The 23,750-nt window shown below is 40.1% G+C and overlaps 1 protein-coding gene across 1 annotated transcript; it reads left to right on the top strand.

Annotated features, from left to right (window-relative positions):
* The first annotated feature begins 2,699 nt into the window (after positions 1 to 2,699).
* On the top strand, positions 2,700 to 22,140 carry ube2q1 (ubiquitin-conjugating enzyme E2Q family member 1). The gene is made up of 13 exons (XM_020636605.3): positions 2,700 to 3,412; positions 3,614 to 3,718; positions 11,370 to 11,492; positions 11,833 to 11,886; positions 12,945 to 13,085; positions 13,267 to 13,351; positions 14,422 to 14,482; positions 14,568 to 14,658; positions 14,755 to 14,813; positions 14,978 to 15,026; positions 15,130 to 15,225; positions 17,166 to 17,232; positions 18,936 to 22,140. The coding sequence occupies exons 1-13, from the start codon at positions 3,254 to 3,256 to the stop codon at positions 18,965 to 18,967; spliced, it is 1,122 nt and encodes a 373-aa protein (XP_020492261.1). The 5' UTR covers positions 2,700 to 3,253; the 3' UTR covers positions 18,968 to 22,140.
* Positions 22,141 to 23,750: the final 1,610 nt, after the last annotated feature.

The following is a 23,750-nucleotide window of genomic DNA, read 5'->3' on the forward strand; positions in this document are numbered from 1 at the left end:
AGCTAGATTGTAAGAGGTTGTTTCTTATCACACAGTTGCAATATTCAACACTGAACCTAAGAATCTGTCTGCTCACATACGAAGCGTTGGGATGGCCGAGGCTGTTTGAGGTCATGGGGCTGTGTTTTTAAATAGCAAATCAATATGTTGTTCCTCAACACCGAAAGCTCAAACTACAACTTAGATAGAGAACTGAAAGAACTGTGGTCAACCCCTTTCACGCTGTTCAGACTAAGTTACAGTAAATGTTCATACCTCTTCTCAAACGGCTCAATGTCAAAGAGAAGTGGTCAGAGGGTGTGTCTGGCTTTTTTTCACTGGGGTGGCTCAATTTAGACAGGAGTAGCATTGAGTAATACACACATGTCTGAAATAGCATTTATTCACCATTGATTATAGGTATGATTTGACAGTTAGCACAAATATAGTTTTCATTTATATTTGAAATAAATATATTTAAAATATAATTCATCTGAGCTTCATTCTATAAGGATTCAATGGAGGATGCATCTCAAAAAGTCACAAGTAACAACTAAAAATGTGCTGCATGGAAATGCAACAAAGCTTAGCCCTTTAGTAAAATGCTGATAAGATTTGAACCTCTGGGCAGATGAACAATCTTAGTTTATGGGGACTCTAAGGTGGTCAATCAGATTTTCGCAGGAGGCCCAAGGCCACTCCCTGAAAATACCCCTCGTCAGATATAAGGTGACTTAATAATTCTATCCACAAACTTCTGAAAGTAATGTGCAAGTGGCTTGACTATGTCCTCCACTCTTTATGCCAAACATATATTTAGAGAGGAAATAAGAAAATAAATGTTACTAGTTCATACTCAAAGGTAATAGCTCTTAAACGTTTAAGGTTTGTGCTCCCAAAACAATCACACTATCTATATTATTGAATTAATTGGTTAATGAATGCCTTCTGAAGGTTTCTGCCAGCTTCCTGGTATTTATTCTTCTCAATCCTAACCCTTTAACTCTAAACAAATCTGTTTAGTTTTCTCATTATAGTGATCAAAAAGTAGATTCACTGTAAATGTACAAAAAAAGAACATTCTGTTGTCCTGTCAAAAAAAAAAAATATATAGCTATAAACAGGATACATTTGTATGTATGTATAACCACAAATTAGTGGATCCAGGGACAAACAGCAGAAAGTATTGTTGTGATAAGGTGACCCAAGCTGTTAAGAACTTAAGCCAACACTTCCCTCTAGTGGGCATTAGGTAATACTACAGACTTGATTTGATGCAAATGTACACTTATGCCACAATTAAGCAATTTCCTGTATATGAGCTGCAGTTAATAGAAGAATATGCACTGTTATGCTTACACAAATTAGAGGGTTTGGTTAAACAATAGCAGAAGGCTTAACTGGAGGTGGATCTAACTAATATTACACCTGCGTGCCTTTCCTATAGCCATACACGATTTTGCACTTTACTTAGGCATGATTCTTTTCTTCCTCATGTCTAAAATGTGTTTATTTAATGTTATAAACAAGTGTTGTTTTTATTTTATTTTTTATAGATATACAGAATTAACAAAGTAAATACAAAACCGAAACACATGGCCATACTTTAAAATATATTCGGCAAAAGAACACACAATCATAATCCAAAGAGGTCAGAATTCATGTCAGACTTGTTTTTTTTATACAAATAATAATATGTAGGATTTTTGCATTTATGTGCAGTAATATATGTTTCGATAAACATAAATCTCTTGTGCGTGTACATTCAATAGGTATATTATTTAAATTTAATTTCAGCTTTTAACTGACACTTTGAACCTAATACAATGGACTTTGTTTTATCAACATTATTGTTATTATTATTAATCAATGTATTGTTTTTTTTATTAATTCTAACACCAGCTTCAACTCCTTATGTAAAATATTGTTCAGTTCACCTATTGATAAAGCAGCTGCATATAGTATAGTCATCCTCATACATAGTGATTTGAGTCTTTTCTAAGACAAAATGAACATCAGTAGTAAATAAATAAATAGCAGTCCTAGACAGCTACGTTGAGGTACTCCACATGTGGGGTTGGTCATTTTTGACATACTGCCATTAAAGGAAAACTTTATGCCTCTCTTTTGTAGTAGTTATCCATCCATTTTAATGACGATTAAGTAGAGTCTCAACTTTCCTAATAATAAAGAATGATCTATCGTGTCAAAGGCTGAACAGCCAGATGTTAGTAGAGAAATTATTACAAGTTATAAAGTGTTACACTGATGCTCACTCAGACGCACATTTGCTCACATGGCAAAGCATTACTTTTAAGCAGCAACATTTTTGTTTAAGCAGTGGCTGAGTAGGAAGAGGATACAGAATTATTTATGAAATACAAGTGATATGTAGTGAGACCAACTTCCCCAAGGACACCACATAAACCAAGATGTCCATTGTTAAATTACCTTAATAATTAAAAGGCATCTTTAATTAACTAAACTTATTAGGAAAGTACCAATAAATGAGTGTTCAAAAGTATAAACCTGAAACAAAGAGGGCAGGAAATCGCTTCCTTATTCGCACTTTTTTTTAAAAATAATAATACATATATTGTTCCCTGTTAAAATTTGACGATTACTGCACTGTTACAACTTTTAGTTATTATTTTTCTGACTCTCAGATAAATCGAGGACGCGCTGAATGCTGGGATTCTGCGGGAACGGGTAGCTCGCAAAACGCCATCTTTAAACCCCACAAGAGGCCAGTAGTCACAGTTGTATTACCGGGGATGAAAAAAGAAAAACACACATTACAGCGGAATATAAGTTCAGATCATGCAGCTGCTATGATTACTCTCCGGCTAAGTAACCCATAAGGAACTTGTCTGACGGGACTGTGAGGAGCTGGTCACTGGACACCACGGGAGCCTTAAATAAGTGTTGTCACAGACAGGCAATAACAATAGACGGAAAGACGACAACAACAACGGACTAGCTAACTCGCTAGTACTGCGCTGATTTCAAATGCTAACTGAGAGCTAAGCTAATAGCTACCTTCATCAGCGAAATCTTGTTCGGGCTGCGCTGCACATTTGACCACACGCAGGTTACAGCAGGTTGCTAAGTATCCAGCAGCACACACTTGGACTTGTGTTTCATCTCTTTGCCACTTTTTTTAAAGCCATTTTTTTTTTCAAGGAGTGAGAATTACGTGGTGGCGCTAGTTAGCCGAGAGCTAAGTCCCGACTTCTCCCCCTTCCCCAGCGGCCCGGCCGGAGATGCACGGAAGATGTCGGTGTCGGGGCTGAAGGCCGAGCTGAAGTTTTTGGAATCCATTTTTGATCCGAACCACGAACGCTTCAGGATCATTGACTGGAAACCCGATGAGCTGAGCTGTCAGTTTAATGTAACAGGAGAAAAGCTCTTAATTATCCACTGTAACATAACGGTAAGGGAGCAGGAACACACACAAGGTTTATACACTCACATCGGTGTGAGCTAACGCTGCACTCTGGATGCTAATGTCACGTTATTCTCTTGACTGTGTTAAACCCCTGCGACACACAAGTATACAGCGTTTTTTGCTCAGATTTGATGACGTGACTGTCTCATTTTTTTTTCTTTCTCCCTTTTTGTCAATGTGTTTTAGGAATCTTATCCATCTACGCCTCCGATATGGTTTGTGGACTCTGATGACCCGAGCTTAGCGCAAGTTTTGGAGAGGTTGGAAGATGTGAGAAAAGGAAGCACCCTGGTAATTATCCTGCCTTTTTGTTTCAATATCAAACACCATCGGATTTGTGCTCTTTAGGACAATCTGCGTACTTAGTTTGTCATGCGTAAGGATTGCCACCTAATACACAGCCTGCACACATACACCAGGAATTATGTCGTGATGCAGCAGTCCAGTTTACAAACATGTACAATGAGCAATTTTAATGCACAGTTTACATCTTACAATATCCTATTATGCATCCATGATTCTTTCACTGTAGAGGTATATGCCATACAGCTGAAGGCTACACCTAATGTCACTTAGCTGAATTACTTGGCTAAGTATTGACCAGGCCACCCCTCAGCAGGAAGCCTTTTCTTTGTATTATGTTGGTATAATTTCAACATGCTGTGAGCTTCATTAGAAGAACCTACATTATTGTGGTGCTAAATAGTATTTTGGGGCCAATCCTTTATTCCCAGTGTTTATTTATCTTCAGCTATTATTAAGATCTGCTTAATTGAAAGGTACACAAGTAAGGGTTTTAAAATATTTATTTCACTAAATAAATCCATAAAGGGATTGTCAATATGTTTATGCTTCATCATTGCAAAATGTACGCTATTATTTACTTGGAATAGATTGTTTACCTAAGGAGCATTTTAGCAATAGTTCTTCAAGTGCATTATTGAGTTTAAAGAATCAATTAATCTATTTTTTTTTAGCACCAATTCATTGAAAATGTTAAGACACTGAACAAAAGACTGTACTTTTTGACATATTATTGACAGAGATCCAACATTAATTCACCACGAGCAAAACAACAATCTTCCACCTCCACCATGAAGTTGTTTCATGTACATTTTGTGATAGCGGTCAATAGAACGCACGGTGAAACTATGTCATTTGTAAACAAAATGCAGTCCAACATCTACACCAGTCATAAATATGCCTGTAAAAAAGTGAATGCTGTGTTGGCGCCATCATTTAAGCCATAAAAAGTCGGCCATCTCCTCAAGGCAGAGGTTAATATGATGCCTAGAAGTGGGATCACACTTTCTGCTATCGATTACTCTGACTGGCTGCAGTGGCTACGTGTACCTTAGCTGGGATTAGCTCTGCTAAGAGCTTTCTGGTAACATTGGAAAATAAATGTAAATGAAATAACTTTACTGTCACCACGGAGATACCAGAAAATAAAAGGTTCAGTATAGTGAACATGTACAAAGCACAATATAAACGTCCAAAATTATTTAATATGTTGCACTCATGTTGTCAATAAAGAAAAAAAGTACACGTTTACAGCAGTAAATTAGTGGTTCAAGATGCAGGCCCGCAGCCGGCAGGCCACTGGAACTTCCATGTGCCGTGCCATAACAGCATCAGGCCGCTGATCTCTAAGTGGCAATTCCGTTTCCCGTGACATGTGCCAGGTGTTGCTTTTCGATCTCGGCGTCACTCACATACACTACATAGTAATGGTGGCAAAGAAAAACTTATTTTTAACCTGACAGATGAACTGACAGAATCCCTGAACAGCACCAGATGCATCTTCAACAGCTATCTGCTGTGTTTGGAAAGTGGGATAGAGGGAGATGCAGAAAAGAGGAGATGGATTGAGACAACAGCAGCTAATACAGATTTATGGCAGTGCAGTCAATAATGCATAATATTACAAGTATTTGTAATATTAGCAGGAACAGGGAAGTAGTGATAATAGACCAGGGTCTAAAACTCACTGGTAAGCAAAAAATATTACCGGGCAAAATATTTTTAACAGACCACAGGATTTAGATACAGGGTCATCTGAATCTAAATTGACTTGATAATTTTCAAGATATTGTAATTTACCTATTTATTTCTAGATAAAAAAAAAAAATGAGAGATGTGTATATTTATTGTTTCTGAACTTTATTAGCCTTGCAGAATTCCTTCAACTTTAGCTTCATACAAGTAGCATTCTATGTCATTGTTTATTACATTGCTGTATTGACTTAAGTTTTGTTTACACACTGATAAGAATGCTAAAAAAGTAAATTAATCATATTCCAGAATGCAATTATTATGTGACAATGGACATAGTAAGTTTTACTGCAATCCTTAGTTTTATTCATAGAGGTGTCAGGACATCGTTGATTGACAGTCACTGTGGTTACTCACTCTCACCTGCCTGCTACACACTGATTTAGAGGTGCAATAGATGTGGACTGACACCACTTCAAGTATGGGAGCATTGAAATAAATGATTTAAAATATATTTTTATAGAAACTTAAGTTTGGACCTCGCTGATATGATCCCCTCCCTCTGTTTCATAACATTTTTTTCATTGTTGATTCCGTTATCACAACAGGTGAGCTTCAAGTGGAGAGGCTCGTTAGTAACTTCTCCAAGAGAGAGCAAAAAAACACAGACAGCAACATTTTAAACAACAGTTTGTTTTCTCCCATTGCTGACTGTGTGTCTGAGCTCCGCTCTGTTTGACTCTCAGCAGACTGTTTGGGATAACATCTCTTGGGGTTGTTAAGAGGGTTTGTTGTTTTTCCAATGTGCAAATCCTAACTGTCCAAACTCTGTAAATAACCGTTTCTTACGCCCTGTCGGTTTGGAAACATCTCAAATAGTTCCATATAACCGAGATGGAGTTCTCATTACAGACCAACTCTTAAGTTTCGCTCCGCTGCGAAGCAAAAGGGGAGGGGAAGCGTATGTGAGCATAGAACTGCATCACTAGACTTCCGGCGCCGACGCGAGTGGCCGCATATCCAGTAGCTCCGTCCCTGTCCCTTTATTCGTTTTTAATATTTTATCGGTGTTTCTGCTAACCTTACTTTTTTAGTACACTTACGGTGTAGAACATTATATAGCCTATGGATACTTTTTCTTCTTTTCGGGAATATAGCAGCAGAAAAACTTGTTTATTCAAGGGAGAAGCTGCTCTCACTCCGAACAGTGGGACAAGCCGGCATCGTTCACCCCATACCTGAGGAGCTGAGACGGAGGTACAGAGGCTGCAGAGCCAGAGCCAAGGTAAAAGCTAGGCTAGGCGGACATTTAGAGAGTGCAGTTTAATGTGCTTCTCAGAAACCTGGCTAACACAAAAGACCCCCGACGCTAACATGGATCTACCAGGCTTCACAACAGTGAGAGTGGACAGAGACAATAAACGCAGTGGCAAACGCAAAAGGAGGAGGGCTTGTGCTGTTTATTAACACCAGATGGTGCCACCAGGGACATGTTACTGTGAAGGAGGCAACGTGCAGCAAGGACATTGAGCTGCTGGCGGTAGGTCTCCGACCATACTACATGCCCAGGGAGTTCTCCCACACCATTGTTGTTTGTGTTTCCATTCCTCTGGGAGCGCACGCTGAGACCGCATGTGACGTCATCCACTCCACTATCGCGAGATTACAAACACAACACCCTGAATCATTCATTGCCATTTCTGGGATCTTTAACCATGTTACATTGGACTCAACACTACTGGACTTAAACCAGTTTGTAAGCTGTCCTACCAGGAAGAACAGGACAATAGACCTCCTGTATGCAAATGTCAAAGAAGCTTAGACTGCCATCCCTCTACCACCACTGGGGAAGTCTGATCACAACCTGGTCCTTCTTACCCCACAGTACAAGCCACAGATTCAGAAACACCCAGTAACCACACGCACCTTCAGAAAGTGGTCTCCTGAGGCAGTGGAGACTGTTTTGACTGGAGCGCCTTGCAAGAGCCACACGGTGAGGACATCGAGGGGGTCACACACTGCACAACTGACTACATGAACTTCTGTATGGACGTTGTGGTCCCCACAAAAACTGTGCGCTCCTTCCCTAACAACAAGCCCTGGATTGCCAGTAATGTCAAGGACATCCTTAACCGGAAGAAGAGGGCATTCAAGGAAGGAGACCAGGCAGAGCTGAAGCGCACGCAAGGGGAACTCAAGGTCCGGCTCAGAGAGGCAAAGGAGGAGTACAGAAGGAAGGTGGAGAAGAAGCTGCAGAACAACAACACGAGAGAGGTCTGGTGAGGGCGTGAAAATTCAACCCCCATCCCTTCCACCATTACCAAGGAGCAGGAGAGCAGAGAGCTGAAAAGACTCCATCCCAGGAAGGCAGCAGGACCGGACAGGGTGTGTCCAAGGCTGCTTAAGGCTTGTTCTGCCGAACTGGGGGAGCCACTTCAGCCTGTCTTCAACATGAGCTTGCGGCTTGGGAAGGTCTCTGTGCTCTGGAAAACTTTGTGCCTCACCCCGGTCCCCAAGAAAAAAAAACTCAGTGAGCCAGGTGACTTCAGGCCAATTGCACTGACATCCCACATCATGAAGACCTTTGAGCGGCTGCTGCTCCATCTCCTCAGACCCAAGGTCCACCATGACCAGGATCCACTGCAGTTTGCTTGGCAGGCGAAGATAGGCATGGACGATGCCATCCTCTATCTACTATACAGGGTTTATTCTCATCTGGACAAAGGGAGCAGCGTGATGAGAATCGTGTTCTTAGATTTCTCAAGCGCCTTTAATACCATCCACCCCCTCCTACTGAGAGACAAGCTGACCGAGATGAGGGTGGACTCTCACCTGGTGAGATGGATCACAGATTGCCTCACAAGCCATTTTCACTTATGCACTCCGGATAATATCTAGATATTTACAGGAGGACTTCTCCGGAGAAGTAGCAGCCGAAGCAACAGAGTCCACTACACAACATTATAATGAGAATATTTGCCTTTTAATCAATGCTATGTGTAATCCAATGGAATGACAACATCCACAAATGAGTAGAGAACAACATACAGCCGAACAGAAAACATAATGCAGCTGTTTAATTACGTGCACAGCGATCGTAGTGGTCGCGTGTAGACACTTTAGGCAGTCACTGTATATAAACGTCACTCGGGTCCCATTGGCTCGAATTTAAATCTCCGGAGTATAAGCGGCCGCGTTCATACATCAACTCACTCTGACTTTCTGCGGATGAAATACTAGGGGTCTGGCCGGAGAAACTCCGGGTAAAGTCTAGGCGAAAAATGCGGCTGTTTGCGTTCACACATAGCCTAAAGTCCCTCCGGGTAGCCTAATCTCTGGAGTTTTTCAAGGGGATTTCCGTATGTGTGAAAAGGGTTACAGAGAGACCGCAGTACATCAGACTGAAGAACTGCACATCTGACACTGTGGTCAGCAGCATCGGAGCACCACAGGGGGGACTGTGCTCTCCCCTGTCTTGTTCACCCTGTATAGCTCTGACTTCCAGTATAACTCCGAGCTCTGCCACATGCAGAAATACTCGGATGACACTGTGATAGTTGTTTGTGTCAAGGATGGACAGGAGGAGGAGTACAGGAGCCTGGTAGGGGACTTTGTGAGGTGGTGCAGTTCAAACCATCTGCAGCTGAACACCTTTAAGACCAAGGAGATGGTGGTGGACTTCCGAAGGAACAAGCCACATCCCCAACCTGTTTCCATCGGGGGGGTCGACGTGGAGGTGGTCAAGACCTACGGGTACCTGGAGCTGCAGTTGGACGACAGGCTGGACTGGTCATCAAACATGGACACTATCTGCAGGAAGGGACAGAGCCGTCTGTACTTCCTGAGAAGGCTGGGGTCCTTCAACATCTGTAAAAAGCTGCTGCAGATGTTTTACCAGTCCGTGGTGGCCTCGGAGAGTGTCCTCTTTTATGCTGTGGTGTGCTGGGGAGGAAGCAGCAAGAAGAGGGATGCAGCACGGCTGGACAGACTGGTGAGGAAGGCTGTCTCTGTGGTGGGCACAGAGCTGGACTCTCTAGTGACAGTGGCAGAGAGAAGGACCCTGAACAGAATGCTCTCCATCATGGACAACACCCAGCACCCTCTGCACAGCACCTTCACCAGGCAGAGGAGTGTGTTCAGTGGCAGACTGCTGTTACAATCCTGTTCCACAGACAGACTAAAGAACTCTTTTGTCCCCCTGGCCATACGTCTGTACAACACCTCACGGTGATGGCAGGGGGAAAGCACTCAGTGACTCTTGGACTAAATACTCCTTTTTCCATTTCCCATCTGCACAGCTGTCCCAAGAGTCAGCCTCTAGTTGGACACTTTAATGATAACCTCAATTATTTAAATTTAAATCGCACCTTTAATGTTTGCACTGACTGTTATTAAATGTCTGTTTTTTGATCATTTTATTCTTTTTAAACATTGCTAAAATATGTTGATTCATCTAGGGGTATTCTTAGATATATTGTTTTTCGGGTTAATATATATGTATGGGCGGGGGCCTCGTTTTTGTGGTTAATTTTTAGCAAATGTTTCATTTCATGTACATCTTTGTAACCTGCTACTGGATGCTCGATTCACTCGGGATCAATAAAGTATCTTATCTATCTATCTATCAGATACAATGAACACTGTAGCCTAATACTACGATCCCTGCTTTGGCAGATTGTCAACATTCTAATCCTTCACAATCTCAAACTGTTTAACCGCACACCTCTACAGAAATTTTATTTTCCCTGAGATAAGGCTTAGTAAGTGGTTTCGAAAAGTGTAGCCAGCCTCCATTAGCCGCTGCGGGAAAGCGACCGCACCTGAGGTCTCAACATGGGGAAGTCGGAATGGCTGGTTGACGGTCTTTAGGAAGCAAAAGGAGCCAACCACCTGCTAGCTACGAGTTCATTTTTCGAACAGTTGCTCTGTTTGTAACCTGCAATCAGGCGCATATAGATTGCTTGACGAACTGGACAGCGTCAGCGAGGGTCAATCGAAGTAGCGTGACCAAATTTTTGACGACGTGCAGTCATTGCAAAACAAATGTGGTCTTTAACTTACAATGTGTTTTGTACTGATTACCACACACAGATGACGCATGAACTCATTTGTTTTACACGCCACATCATACTTTTACTTGCATTTGGCGATTGGTAAGTGCTTAGTATTGGAATTGGTAGGACAGGCAGGTTTTTCAAACGACCAAAAGGCCATGTCTTTGGATCATTGGGACAACATCTGAGTTCAAAATGTGTGACAAGCAGGTTCTTATGTAAGTGTAAGTGTGGTGTGACATCCTGAGCTTAGCGTTTCATCCTGAGCCTACTTATCATGCAGCAGTGTTAGTAGGACACAAACTGTGCTTTTTATAGAAGTACTGTACGTTTTTTGGACAGAAGATTTTCTTGAGTTTGAACAACAAGTCAACATCCAGATAAGATAAATATTGTGTGTTTGGTAACGGACAAACCTTCTTTTGGGAATTTAAGATTAATGTATGACCATGCTGCTTAACTCTTTTATGTTGAACTCCTGTATTTCTTGATAGTTCTTTTACAATTTTTGTTTTCCTTCCAAATCTGAATAAGAGCTAACCGCCTGAATGTAAACACTACACTTCAACAATGCAAGATAATTAGTATCATTCCACTACTGCAGTTTGAAAGTCCTGCAACCAGCATAGCATTTGAACTGTAACTTGTCTTTGTCTCAGAATTATGATTTGCTAGTTTTGCTTTCAGGAACCTGTGATATTCTAAACAAAATGTCAAATCTCATGCACATTATACAATAGCTAAACTCCACATACAGTATATAACCAACTTCTGTTCATGCTTGTGATAGTGCTTTTATCACATGCCTGAACTGTGGCATAGCTGAATAGCTTCATTCAAAATCTTGAGTGGTATATTTAACTCTGTATCCCCCTCTTCTTTGCCCCTCCTAGCTTTTGCAGCAGTTGAAGAAACTCATTTGTGACCTTTGTCGGCTGTACAACCTTCCCCAACATCCAGATGTGGAGATGCTGGACCAACCCCTGCCTGCAGGCCCCGTGGGACAAGACCGAAAGGCAAGCTGCCTAGTTTAGTCTTATCATAATCTTCATGTCATGTCATCTGCTTGCACAGCTGGGACATCTTTAATATTTGATTACACTAAAGAAATACACCAAAATTATTTAAATGCTGATGTGTAATTATGCACACTTCAAACAACTTTTTCTCAGAAATAAAATAGCAGAGTTTATATAGAGCTGTCCCCTAAGATAAACAATAGACTCTTTCTTAGATCATGGTAGGTAAGGGTTGGTCTTACATGGAGCAAAAACATCTGCAAGTGCAGTGAGTTTCTTTCACATCACTTAATTAAGCTTGAATTCAATGCCTTCTATATGGTGTGTGTGTGTGTAGCATGGGACAGAGGAGGTCACATCAGAAGAAGAAGAGGAAGAGGAGATGGGAGAGGTAAGTTGTCACCTTGAGTCCAAACACTCAGTGTATTTCTTTTAAGATGTTGATGCTTTTATCATCCATTTTAGTCACACCTCATTGTGAGGAATGTGTGGTGTGACAAGTTATTCATCCTGAGTCTACTAATCATGCAGCACTGTTACTAGGACAAAAAAACTTTATTTTTATAGAAGTACTGTATGTTTTTCTGTTGGTTTATCATGCTAGTATGGTATGTGGTTCCTAGAAAAGTATCTTTGATTTGGGGTTATCAGTTTTACATGATTGCCATAAAATCCAGCGTATAAGTCACACTTTTAATGCCTATTTTTTATCTAAAAATAAACTGTGTCTTGTACACCAGTGAGACCAATATGCAGGTATAAAATTCAGACACACGCCCCGTCATTTCCACTGCACGCAACTTGACGTGATTGAAAATTCATCCCCATTCATTGTGTATTGCAAGCTGATTGCAAGCTGTGGGGATACATAGCAGCACATACCAGGCTCGCTGCACCACTTTTTATCATAATTTCTCCCTCACAAGGTCAAAATCATGCATAAACGGCGGTATATTGTATCATGAATAAGCCTTGTGGAGTACTCTTTTGATTGTATGACTCCTATATCAAACTTAGCAAGAGACCATTAGAGTTGGGCAGTGCGACCCGCGGGCCGTCGGTACTTCAGAACTTCTACCGTAGGCTGAGAGCTCAACTACCGTACTGTAGCTAGTAGGAGTGCGAAACGTACAAAGCAAAAACAGATGGAACTAAAAGAGTGACACACTTGAACAGAAACTGCACTGTGTGCTCACTGAACACACTAGAAATCATTACACGGGTAGAAAGTTTAAACCTTTTTTCTTTCTGGGAAACCCCCAAAACAGACTGCGTCTTATATACCAGTGAAACTCGTATTCTGGATTTTATGGTACATGATTGATTTTGTCCTGCTACAGGCTTTTATCCAATTGTTGTTTTTTTTTTTTTTTTTTTTTTTTACTTTTGCATGTATTTTGGACGCTCACAGAATATTCAAAGTCTAAAACATAATATCTTGACAAACAGGACATAGAGGATCTGGACCACTATGAAATGAAAGAAGAGGAGCCTGTGGACGGGAAGAAGTCTGAGGATGATGGCATCGAGAAGGAGAATCTGGCCATCCTGGAGAAAATCCGAAAGAACCAGAGGCAGGACCACTTGAATGTAAGTTTATTTATTTTTTTATTTTATTTTTTTTTCTCTTTAAGGTGTTTATAGAGGGATATATTTCATGTATTTATCATTATCATCGTTTGCACACGTTAAGTACAGATGACGGGTTTACCCTTGCTGAGCACTGTGTTCTTTGTCTTTATAGTTACAGTTGTTGTTTTGTGTTTTGCAGGGAGCTGTGTCTGGTTCAGTGCAAGCTTCTGACCGCCTGATGAAGGAGCTTAGAGAGATCTACAGGTCTCAGAGTTACAAGACAGGTATGCACACTTAACAATGGTCTGCTTTTTGTTCCAGATCTGAGTGAAAAGAACACAAAACTTTGCAAACAATAATCATCAGTTCTACTCTTGATATTTTAGATGAGAATTAGTGAACATCAAGCATTGAATTACAAAAGCCACACACAGAGGGATCTCTTTTTGAGTGATTTTTAATGTAGTTATGCAGAGTGAAAAAGATTCTTAATGAAGGCTTGTTTGTATGAGGTCAGATCAGCCCTCATTTGGGTGTGGTGACTGTTAGCACATGAATTTCTTAATTCAGCAGCCTTACAAAAACCAATGATATGCATTTAGAAGTGAAGCATAAATCAAATTCTGAAAAAACTATGCCAGGATTCCCCCCAAACATGTCACCATGACATTATGTCCCCTACTCTGCTTTGTTCCAATCATCCATACAGCGTCAAACCACCACAGAAAATATTTGAAGAGTGGAGGGTGTTGGATTCACATTTGATTGTAACTGAATGTTAGAGGAACCACTTCTGTAATGTGCTGTAGACATCTGAAGCGTTCTGTAGAGTAAACTTAAGTAACCGTGACAAAGCTGTGCCCTTTGCATTCCTTTTCTGGTTTAAAAAAATAACTTATTTTGATGTCCTTTAAATGAGAAATGGCTACATTAAAGTTGTGCTATTTTATAAGTGCATTCCAATCTTTTATTATTTCATCTACCAATTCATGCTCACACTTGAACACTGATGGCAGTGAGCTACCACGCAGGTTGCTGTAAACAAAAATTGGGCTCAGTGTCTTTGACACTTGAACTGCCAGACTTGTGATCTGTGGACAACCTGCTCTACCTTCTAAACCTCAACTGGACTTTTTTTTCTTTTTACACCTTCCAACAAGGCTTCAGATAGATGTTAAGGAATATTCTGAGTTAAATTAGACTGGACACTGGTTACTAAATGTTTTAGTCTTTGCCTCACTGCATTTAGTTTATAAATTGAAAGAAATGATTACATTTTTACACTGTGTCCTACACTTGGCATTGGACATCTAGGGCAGCTTACCAATATCCATCAAATCCATTTCTTTTGCAGGTATCTATTCAGTCGAGCTTGTTAATGACAGCCTGTATGAATGGCACGTCAAACTAAGGACGTAAGTACCTCCAGGACCTTGTTGCTATTGTCTTTTTGTCTTTCAGAATGAACTATGACTAATTGTTTGATTTATTGGCCAACAGGGTGGATCCAGATAGCCCCTTACACAGTGATTTACAAGTCCTAAAGGAAAAGGAAGGAATGGACTACATTTTACTAAACTTCTCATATAAAGTGAGTAAAATGACCTCTGCATTATTAACCTCGAAACACCATCTATTAATCTTGGAAGTCTAAAAATGAATATGTTTCGGCTGATTGTCCCTACAGGATAATTTCCCCTTTGATCCTCCGTTTGTCCGGGTGGTTTCGCCAGTGCTTTCTGGGGGGTGAGTTCATTTAACCAGTACACTTTAAAGTTTGCCCCCTCCCCACTGCATTTTGAAGTTGAGGCTAAGTAAGTGGAAAAATGTATATTTATTTTTGAAAGAGACTTAATTAAGTTGTTTTTATAGACATTTTTTCTTATAATTGATTTCTGTCCCTGCTTTAGGTATGTTCTTGGAGGAGGTGCCCTGTGCATGGAACTTCTCACCAAACAGGTATGTCATAAGTAAATGTTTGTTATATGCATATAAATTGTGTTGTATTGTGTTTGCATCTATTTAACAGTTTAGAACCTAACTCTTACTTTCCTGTTTGCAGGGTTGGAGCAGTGCCTATTCCATTGAGTCTGTCATCATGCAGATCAATGCCACTTTAGTCAAAGGAAAAGCCAGAGTGCAGTTTGGAGCCAATAAAGTAAGTGATGAGCAACTAAAGGTTTCACTTCATTTCAAGTGAGGAAATGTCATGTGACAATGTTGACCTTTCATACTGACTCATGTGGACCATGACAATAGCCTGAGGCCTAGTTACCTGACTCTTATCAGTGGCTTGTGTGGGAATTTCCTGTTAAAGCAAAATGAGTAATATTTGAATCCGGTTTTAAAGGAAGACGTGGTGTCTGTACTGTGGTAGGAAAAGATGCAGTCGTCTTTTTGTATTGCTCTTGTCAAACTGTTAGTGAAACAGCATGTAACAAGATAAGGTTTGTGAGGGAAATTTATCTCAGGAACTTGCTCTTAAATTCAAATTCCATTTTGGCTCATTATTCAGTTTGACTCGGACTTGAATTAGTTGATGTTTCTCACTGTCTTCATTTTTAAGCCTCTGAAACAGTCAGCCCTGCCTGGAGTTGTTATATTTGGTGGTTATTCGTCTGTCTATCTCTCTGTTTGTCTCCCACCTTGGTAGAGTGCAATATCTCAAGAAAACAGCTGGATATCTTCTTATTTGTCCAACGATCAACTAAGAATCAATGATGAACTGATATGATTAGGGTTGTCATGGGGGAATTTAGTTTTTATTTGTTTTTTATCCATCTGAGAGAATGAGTCGCTCGATTGACTGATATTGATTTGTGAACAGTTTCCATTTTTTTAAAATTCTTTCTGAGGGATAGACATGTTCTCTGGTATTATGTATGCCCCTGTATGTGATGTTTGTTTATTTAATGTGTGATAAACCAATATATTGGGTCACTTGTGGTTCTCTTGAATAATATGGACTGTATGGCACATGATGAATCTGTCATGTCAGCAGAGCAGCTGGGCTCCTTCTTCAGTGTGTACACAGGCAGTGTATTGATTGTAGGTCATCTGCATCTTTGCAGCTCCCGGACCCCAACACAACCACTGAATTAGCCTTTTTTTTTAGGAGACTGACTTGACATGGAAATATGCACTTTGTTTTCAGTGTCATCCCCTGTATTATGATTTCATTTTATGAAAGTGTTTTATTGTTTCAATCTTAGCTTGATATAAATCCATGACAAGCCGTGTAAGTGGAAATCCTTTTGGGGGGCTGGGAAGAGTGCGTAGAGAAAAGATTAGAAGTGGTAATAATCACCACCAACTCCAAACAACACAGATTTAGCAACAATGTCCAGAGAACTGAACAAACTGACTAAGAAATCATCTTTCTCTGCTCTCATGCACATTGGACCTACTGGTACTTGAGTAGAGTATTGTGCAGGCTTGTTTGAAAAGGAGGGGGGGGATGGCCGTTTGAGTGATCAGAAAATACAACTCACACTTAACAGCGGAAACCTATATGATTATGAAGAATCTCATCATATAGTATTGAAACAATATGCTGATTATCTTGCCTCTCAGTCCAGGTTTAGTTGCAGCTAAATCAGCCTAAGTATTTTATTTCATAGTTGGAACATTTCCTTTCATAAAACGCCTTTTACACATGAGAACATGTACGTTTTGTTTTAGTTACCAAGACAAGGCGGTACTAAATTGTTTGGGGTGGGCTGTTAGACGATGATATTTCCCACACTGTGCGTCTAATCTGTCAGTAAAAAGACAAGCGGGTGAGAGGAGAGGTGTGTGTGTGTGCTGCTAGGCAGAGAGCAGGTGAGTGTGTGTGTGTGTGTGTGTGTGTGTGTGTGTGTGTTAATGAAGCAGAGCAACAGAGAGAGTTGACAGCTGTGACACCGGAGTTGTCTTTAATGTTATATACTGAGGTAAAATTTGACGTTACATTTAATTCTTGTTTCCACGTATACACAGACGTTTCAGAGAATGTACTGTCATGGAAATTTGCCTCAAGGTCATAGATATGTACGTATTGGCAGAAATATGTATGAACCCTGCTTTAAGGTTAATTTTCTCTTTTATCTTCCAATGTAGAACCAGTACAATCTCGCCAGAGCACAGCAGTCCTATAAATCCCTGGTTCAGATCCATGAAAAGAACGGTGAGTGTTTTTGACTCCAGTTTCATACAGAGTGCATCCCTGACCTTGTTTACTGAAACCAAATCCCTGTCATGCATCAAAGCTGAAAAGAGTGCTTGTACCGTGTCCCTAACAGGGACAACATTTACATCCATCATGTCCACACTATTACACTCATTCATTGATGGAATTAAGGATTTATAGTTTATTTGGAAGAATGGTGTTGTCATGATTAAATGCTATTCATCCATTCTAATGTCCTACTTAAAAAGTAGAAGTCACTTTGGCTAAGCTTTCAATGTGAATTTATTAATGTTTGATAGCATGACTTCAATTTCAGAGTAAACTGAGAGTAAGCCACAGTTCATTTTAGGGGTTTTATTTGAGCCTCACAGAGAAAGGTCATCAGCCAGTATAAAGAACACTTTTGTTACAACACACTTATATGTCAAATAAAAAAAAAGGGCTTTGTAAAGCACATTTCATACAAATGTAAACTCAATGTGCTTTAAAGAAGACAAAAATAAACATACATACAACACATAGACATGCACTAGAGCGCACAAACAGGACCATCCACCAACCATACAACTAGCAGCCAAAAGCAGGAAAGTTCTGTTGGAAAGTTTATTTTCTGGTTTGAGATAAAGAACACTTGAATGATTCTCAGTTTCATAAATCAGTTAAAAAAGAAGCCCACAGTTGAACATTACAATGGAGCTTTGAAGGGTTTTGGAAATGACTCCCTATGGCTATATCATCATACATGTTAGAGGTGTATTGAAGAGATGGAGATGAGAGACAAGTATAGGATAGGGTTTAGACACTGGTGGAGGTTGTAGTGGAAGGAGGAACAATGGGGAAGAGATTTAAAGTTAGGCTGATGGAAATCATAGCAAAGATAGAGAAGAAGAGAGAAAAATTTGAATAAATGAAGCATAAAGATTGTTTACTCAGTTTCATTTGTTCATACATCATACAGATAACATATCGTGGTATAAGGTCTCACAGCTTTGGAGAAAGGACAAAGCTTTAAAGCCTAGCTTTCATTTTATCATGAAGAGATCACCAAAGATGACACAAGTCTATAATATCAGCCAAAGGTGTTAAACTAAGTACTAAGTTAAGATTCTGAATTAGTGGTTCAATGGGTCACATATCTCAGTTTGGGTCAGATCACAGATTTTTGTCACAGATCGGATAGTTTTTTGGATTGGCGAAAAAAAGGTATTTTTTTCTTCTTGTATGCACTTTGATAATGTTGAACATTGAACACAGTTATTCGATGCACGTGAATCTGTGTGAGTAAGATGAAACAATAAATTCCATTAATGGTCATCTTGGAGCAACTGATCTGCCAGGGCCATTTCTCTAACCCTTCTCTGGCTGAGTCTGTTGTCGATTTTGTTGATTTACACCCCTCACCCCTCTAACCCAAGTCATGATAAAGTACAAAACTAGGTTTGTTGTTAAACTCTAAAGAAAAGCCAAGCCTTATTAAAAACCAGTAATGAAGTAATCTTTTTGAAATGCGGAGCCCCCCTGTATTGTGGGCTTCTGTAATAAACATAGTTGACATGGTGCGAAATGCTGCTGTAAGTCAATGAGGCAAAAAAATAATAATTTGCAGATATAGTTTAACCAATCAGAAGAATGGTGGTTAGTAGAAGTAGATAGTCTTTTTGTTTGTCTGTTCTTAATTCTTTGTTGTTTTTCCCCAATAGGCTGGTACACACCCCCTAAGGAGGACGGTTAAACAGACTCTTGCTTTCCTGCACTGGGACCACATGTCATTGATTCTTATTTTCTTGAGACCAATATTTTTTTTAAATCCTGAAAACCATTTTGTTCTCTACATAAGAGTTTGAACTCCAAAGCAAAGTTCTCATTCAGTGAACCCCCCCCCCCCCCCCCCCCACCCCCCCATCCCCAGATACTAGCACATAAACACACATCCCCCACCCGACATTTTCATCAGCTACACGCAAGGGTATGTCCTCTTCAGATATTTATCTCTGTGTACATCCTTTTGTATTTTACGATCTAAGTTTTCATCTTGGCATTCATCGCGTACGTCAGGAAACCGGTGGTCTAATTATTGCGTCAAGTCACCATTTTGGTTTTGGCGCCGAGCATGCCGAGGTTACCTGCTGGCTGTGAGTTGAAAGGTGCAGCATGGCTTTATCCAGCAGTCTGTTGCTCCGGTCGCTAGACTCTGCCTCTTTGGCCACAGACTGGATCGGAAAATGGCATGCGACATTTCCCTGATGCGATGCAGTGGTGGCTGGGAAGACACTTCAATGTGGCCGATGGGAAGAACCACTGCTTTTTCTTTCCATGGACAGCCTCTGTAATATTGTGCTCATGTATTACCTTTACAAAATACCAAGATCCCTCCTCTGGAATAATGTGCTTCTGAGGCTTGCTCGCTTCCAAACCTCTTATCTATAAAAGCTTGAAGCCCTGAGGCGGAAGGGGGGGGTGGGTGGCTAAAAGGACTTTTGCAGCCTGAATGGGACGGCCCAGATGAAGAACAACATCCTGCTGAGCTCCAAGGTTGGAGACCACCATCATCATCATCATCGCAACCAGCTACGGGACATCTCCCTGCAGGGATGGGTTTGGTGTACGGCTAGAAACATGAGCAAGCGAAGCAGGGGCGTGCTTGGATTATCACACTGTAATGTAGTTGATTTTAACTCCTCGTGTAAACATGTACATTTGTATTTCTGCAAAAGGATTTAATTGTTTATAATGTAACCTTGTCTGGGTCTTTGGCTTTGCAGAGACTTGTATTACTATATACCCTTGACTATTAACAGCAAGGGCACTGCAACTTCCTGAGACCCATTTAGAATAAGAAAAAGTTGCTTCATGGATACTCTTGCAGAAGGAAACGAAAGTATGCCATGTTCTTATGTAAGCTTAATGACTACTGCGGTTTTTTTTTTTGTTGGTTTTTTTTTAAATATTGATTAGTAATCCTCATGTTATTTGGAACATTTACAGATCCATTCCCCTCACTGGATGGCACCTCTTAACTACAGCAGGCGTAACAATAATGGCACAGACACTGCTGTTTTCTGGCATTCGAGATGTTTGGCTTTTCATATCTGATCACTCAAACCGGATGAACCTCAGTAAGGTCATGCAGTGAAGACGCAGTCTTGAGGAGTTTTGTTGTACTGAAGAAACTTAAGTCTTAACAGCTTACTTTACAGTGTAGTCACCTGCTTGGTTCTTGTAGCAGGTTCACATCCTGAGCACTTTGCCAATCTGGCAGTCATAACAAACAGTTCACAGGAAGGGAAAAAAAAAGTGACCTTTGCCTTCTGACTTTTCCTTGACCTCATGGCTGGTTTTTTAAAATGCAGCCGGAGTTTGAAATTCACAGCAATAGTCTCGACCGTATACCTTCTGGCTTCACACCTGGGGAGATCACTGGAGTCTATTCCATTTCCAGAATATTTCTGTCGATTTGATAAATATTTGTTCAGATTTGCCACAGGAAAGGACCCAGCTCTTCCCATTAGCACTTCTCTGGCTACTATTCATAACCACTCCCAGCACTGCTGCCCCCTCTCAGCGTGCCGGGTCTTTGATGTAATGTGAATAATATGCAGAAAACTGTTTGGATCATTCCAATTAATGCAGTTATACGTTTGTTGTGGGTGTTCTATTGTGTGGTTACTTGCATTGTTTTAAGTATATTGTCCTGAAAACCAGCATAGAAAGCTTAGTTGTGCTAATTCATACAGGCATTCCTCATTTTTGAGTTGATTTTAAGTATTTTTTCTCAGTGATATTAACCTCAGCCACCAATATCTTTAAAACAGGCAGATGGGTATCAAACAGACAGCCTGTTCTAAACTCATTTGCTGGATGTGTATAACAGATTTCTAACTGATTTCATGTTTCACCACAAGCAAATTCTCAACAGGACTTAAGGTCTTCGGCATGGTTGTTAGCTGTTGTGATGCCATTGGTAATGTATCAGTCACTTCATCCTGGTCACATTGTCAAGCCCACCCCTGCATTATCTGAAGAAGCAAACTCAGGAATACATACTGCACACTCGACTTTGCTAAAGATTGCTTCAGAATTAGTCATGAAACATAAGATTGAATGCGTCAATCTTTTATTGGGCCATATTAAAATGATGCCTCAGTTAAACCAAGAGGCATCGCAGTGTGGTTTGCTGTTGAATTGGACACACTTAGATTGATTCCGTGGTTGATAAATAATTAACAAGCAAGTTTTGGAATGATCAAACTATAAGTATCCTGTTTTACTAGGCTTCAGACCACCCTGTTTCTTTGATATTGCTGTATTTTGCATGTCAATATATCAATGGGTGTTTTTTTCCCCAAGTGATGGAAGGTAAAGAGTGGTTGGGTTGGGTGGTAAAAGACTAGTTGTATCGATTTTTCATAAATTGTTTACTTAACTTTATCAGTGCACAGGATAACTTCTCACTGTGTTCTACTTAATGAACCAGGTCCTATAAGAGACACGTGGACTTACAGGACATTCCACCTGTTCTGAGTTTCTTTCTAAAGATGCCAGGATTCCCATCAAAAGTAGCAGTGCAGATTTGTTTGCCATCAGATACCCGACTATTGGTATAGCCGTAAATATAAGTATGTTGTGCACTGAATAACAGCTTCTCTGACACCATCTCATATCGTCCAACTAACAGAAACCTTCTCTGCTTTGGGGAGCAACAAATTGGTCTGAGGTCTGAATTAGCCTGATACTGGGTTCTGTGCCGTGCTTCATTAACTGCAGTGGCCGGGTTATAAAGTTATGCACTGTTAGCATGCTTTGGTTTGGTTTCATTTTTTTTTCCATTGCAAGGGTGATTTTGAACATGTAAAGTAATTTGTAAACTTGCATCAAGTTTATGAATAAAGAATTTTATGAAATATATCTACTCTTTTGAGTGAAAATTTGTCGTTAATGTAAAAAGAATTGTTTCCTGAGAGTGTTGTATACATTGAAGGACAATTTATCACCTCCTTTATAAGAGCAGTTCAAGGTATGGGATGAACTAATTTACTTTTGCACTTAATTGAACACACCAGAACTTTGTTTTCAGTGAACTGCACCTCATGCATGCATTACAATATCATCAGCTAATTTATGAGCTTCAGTTGTACCTCAAGGATCCTGGCCTGCAAGAAAGTATATTTTTTGCCGAAGGGACTTTATTTTCTTAAGCTGCTGCTAGAATCCACGGGGAGAACCACTCTTTACTTTTTCCCAAGGGGCCGAACAAGTCCCCCTCCGGTTTCCCACTTTGTAAGGCTCTGTGGTGAAACGTTTCCTTTAACAAGGTCCGGTGTTCAAAGTCCAACCATTGTCTTACTAGGAAAAACCTAAGTTTTACAAATCAGATCATTAAAAACAAATTTCCACATCATGCAAATGACTGAGGAATTTATATTCAATGCACTTAGAGAGCTTCACAGGATATCAAGTGCAGTTTATTTCCTCTAGTAACATCACAATACATTTTCAATGTCAAAAGAACAAAACAAATATTTTGGAAAAGACCATGGACAACATGAAACACACATGTTGATTTCCTCTAGTAATGCAGGATGGATATCTAACTCATTTCATTTTCAGTCTGCTGCTGGATCACAATCAAACATCTACACTGTAATGGAAGCATTGAGCAAACAAGACAACATTATTACAGAGACAAAAAGAGGTACAACGCACACAAACATGTAATAGAAGCATGTCAGTCAATAAAACAACTTTAGAGGGACTGAACTATTACAATGATGTTTATGATCACAATATCAACATCAAACTTTTGATAACAAGATACCTGTAAGAGCTAGAATAGTTTTCCCTGAGGGCAAATGAAGGGTAAACAAGAAGGTCCAGATCCATACTGCAGAGAGTCAAAATGTGTGTTTGAACCAGTTTGTCTTGGTGGGCGGTGATTTATAGCAGCCTCCCAGGGTAATGGCTGGAACAGGAGGTACTGCGCTGGATGAGTGGGATGAACAGATTTGTTCCTCCCTGCTTTTTGTACAAATAGATTTCCTTTTGTCATACCCCACCTATTACTCAAGCTGTTCTATGTTTGTGTTTGTGTGTGCCAGAAGTAACCACTAGATGGTACCAGAGCACTTTAGTAACTCCAGGCTGTGTCAGAGACGCTGGAGAGACTCATGATATCCTACATGTAACCAAAGGCAGCAGTTGATGCTTAATAATAAAACTCGCTCCTGATCTGTGTTGCTGTTTCTTTTTGTTAGAAACAAGACTGGTACTGATTTTCCCAGGAGGTTAAAGCGGTCATCTAGGGCAGTAGTTCCCATAGTGAGGGTAATGAGTTGCTGTCCAAAAAAATAATTAAAAAAGCATATTTTACACATTATTGTACAAATAGGAACAACAAAGTAGTTCAAAGTGAAATAAAACCGTGTCATTAAGTGAAATGAAAATAAAATGAATGTGGTAAAATACTTCAAATATTCATGACTGCAACAATGTAGGTGTCTGCTGCTCTTTACACACAA

Source organism: Labrus bergylta, chromosome 3 (assembly GCF_963930695.1).
Source record: "Labrus bergylta chromosome 3, fLabBer1.1, whole genome shotgun sequence".
Classification (NCBI taxonomy): domain Eukaryota; kingdom Metazoa; phylum Chordata; class Actinopteri; order Labriformes; family Labridae; genus Labrus; species Labrus bergylta.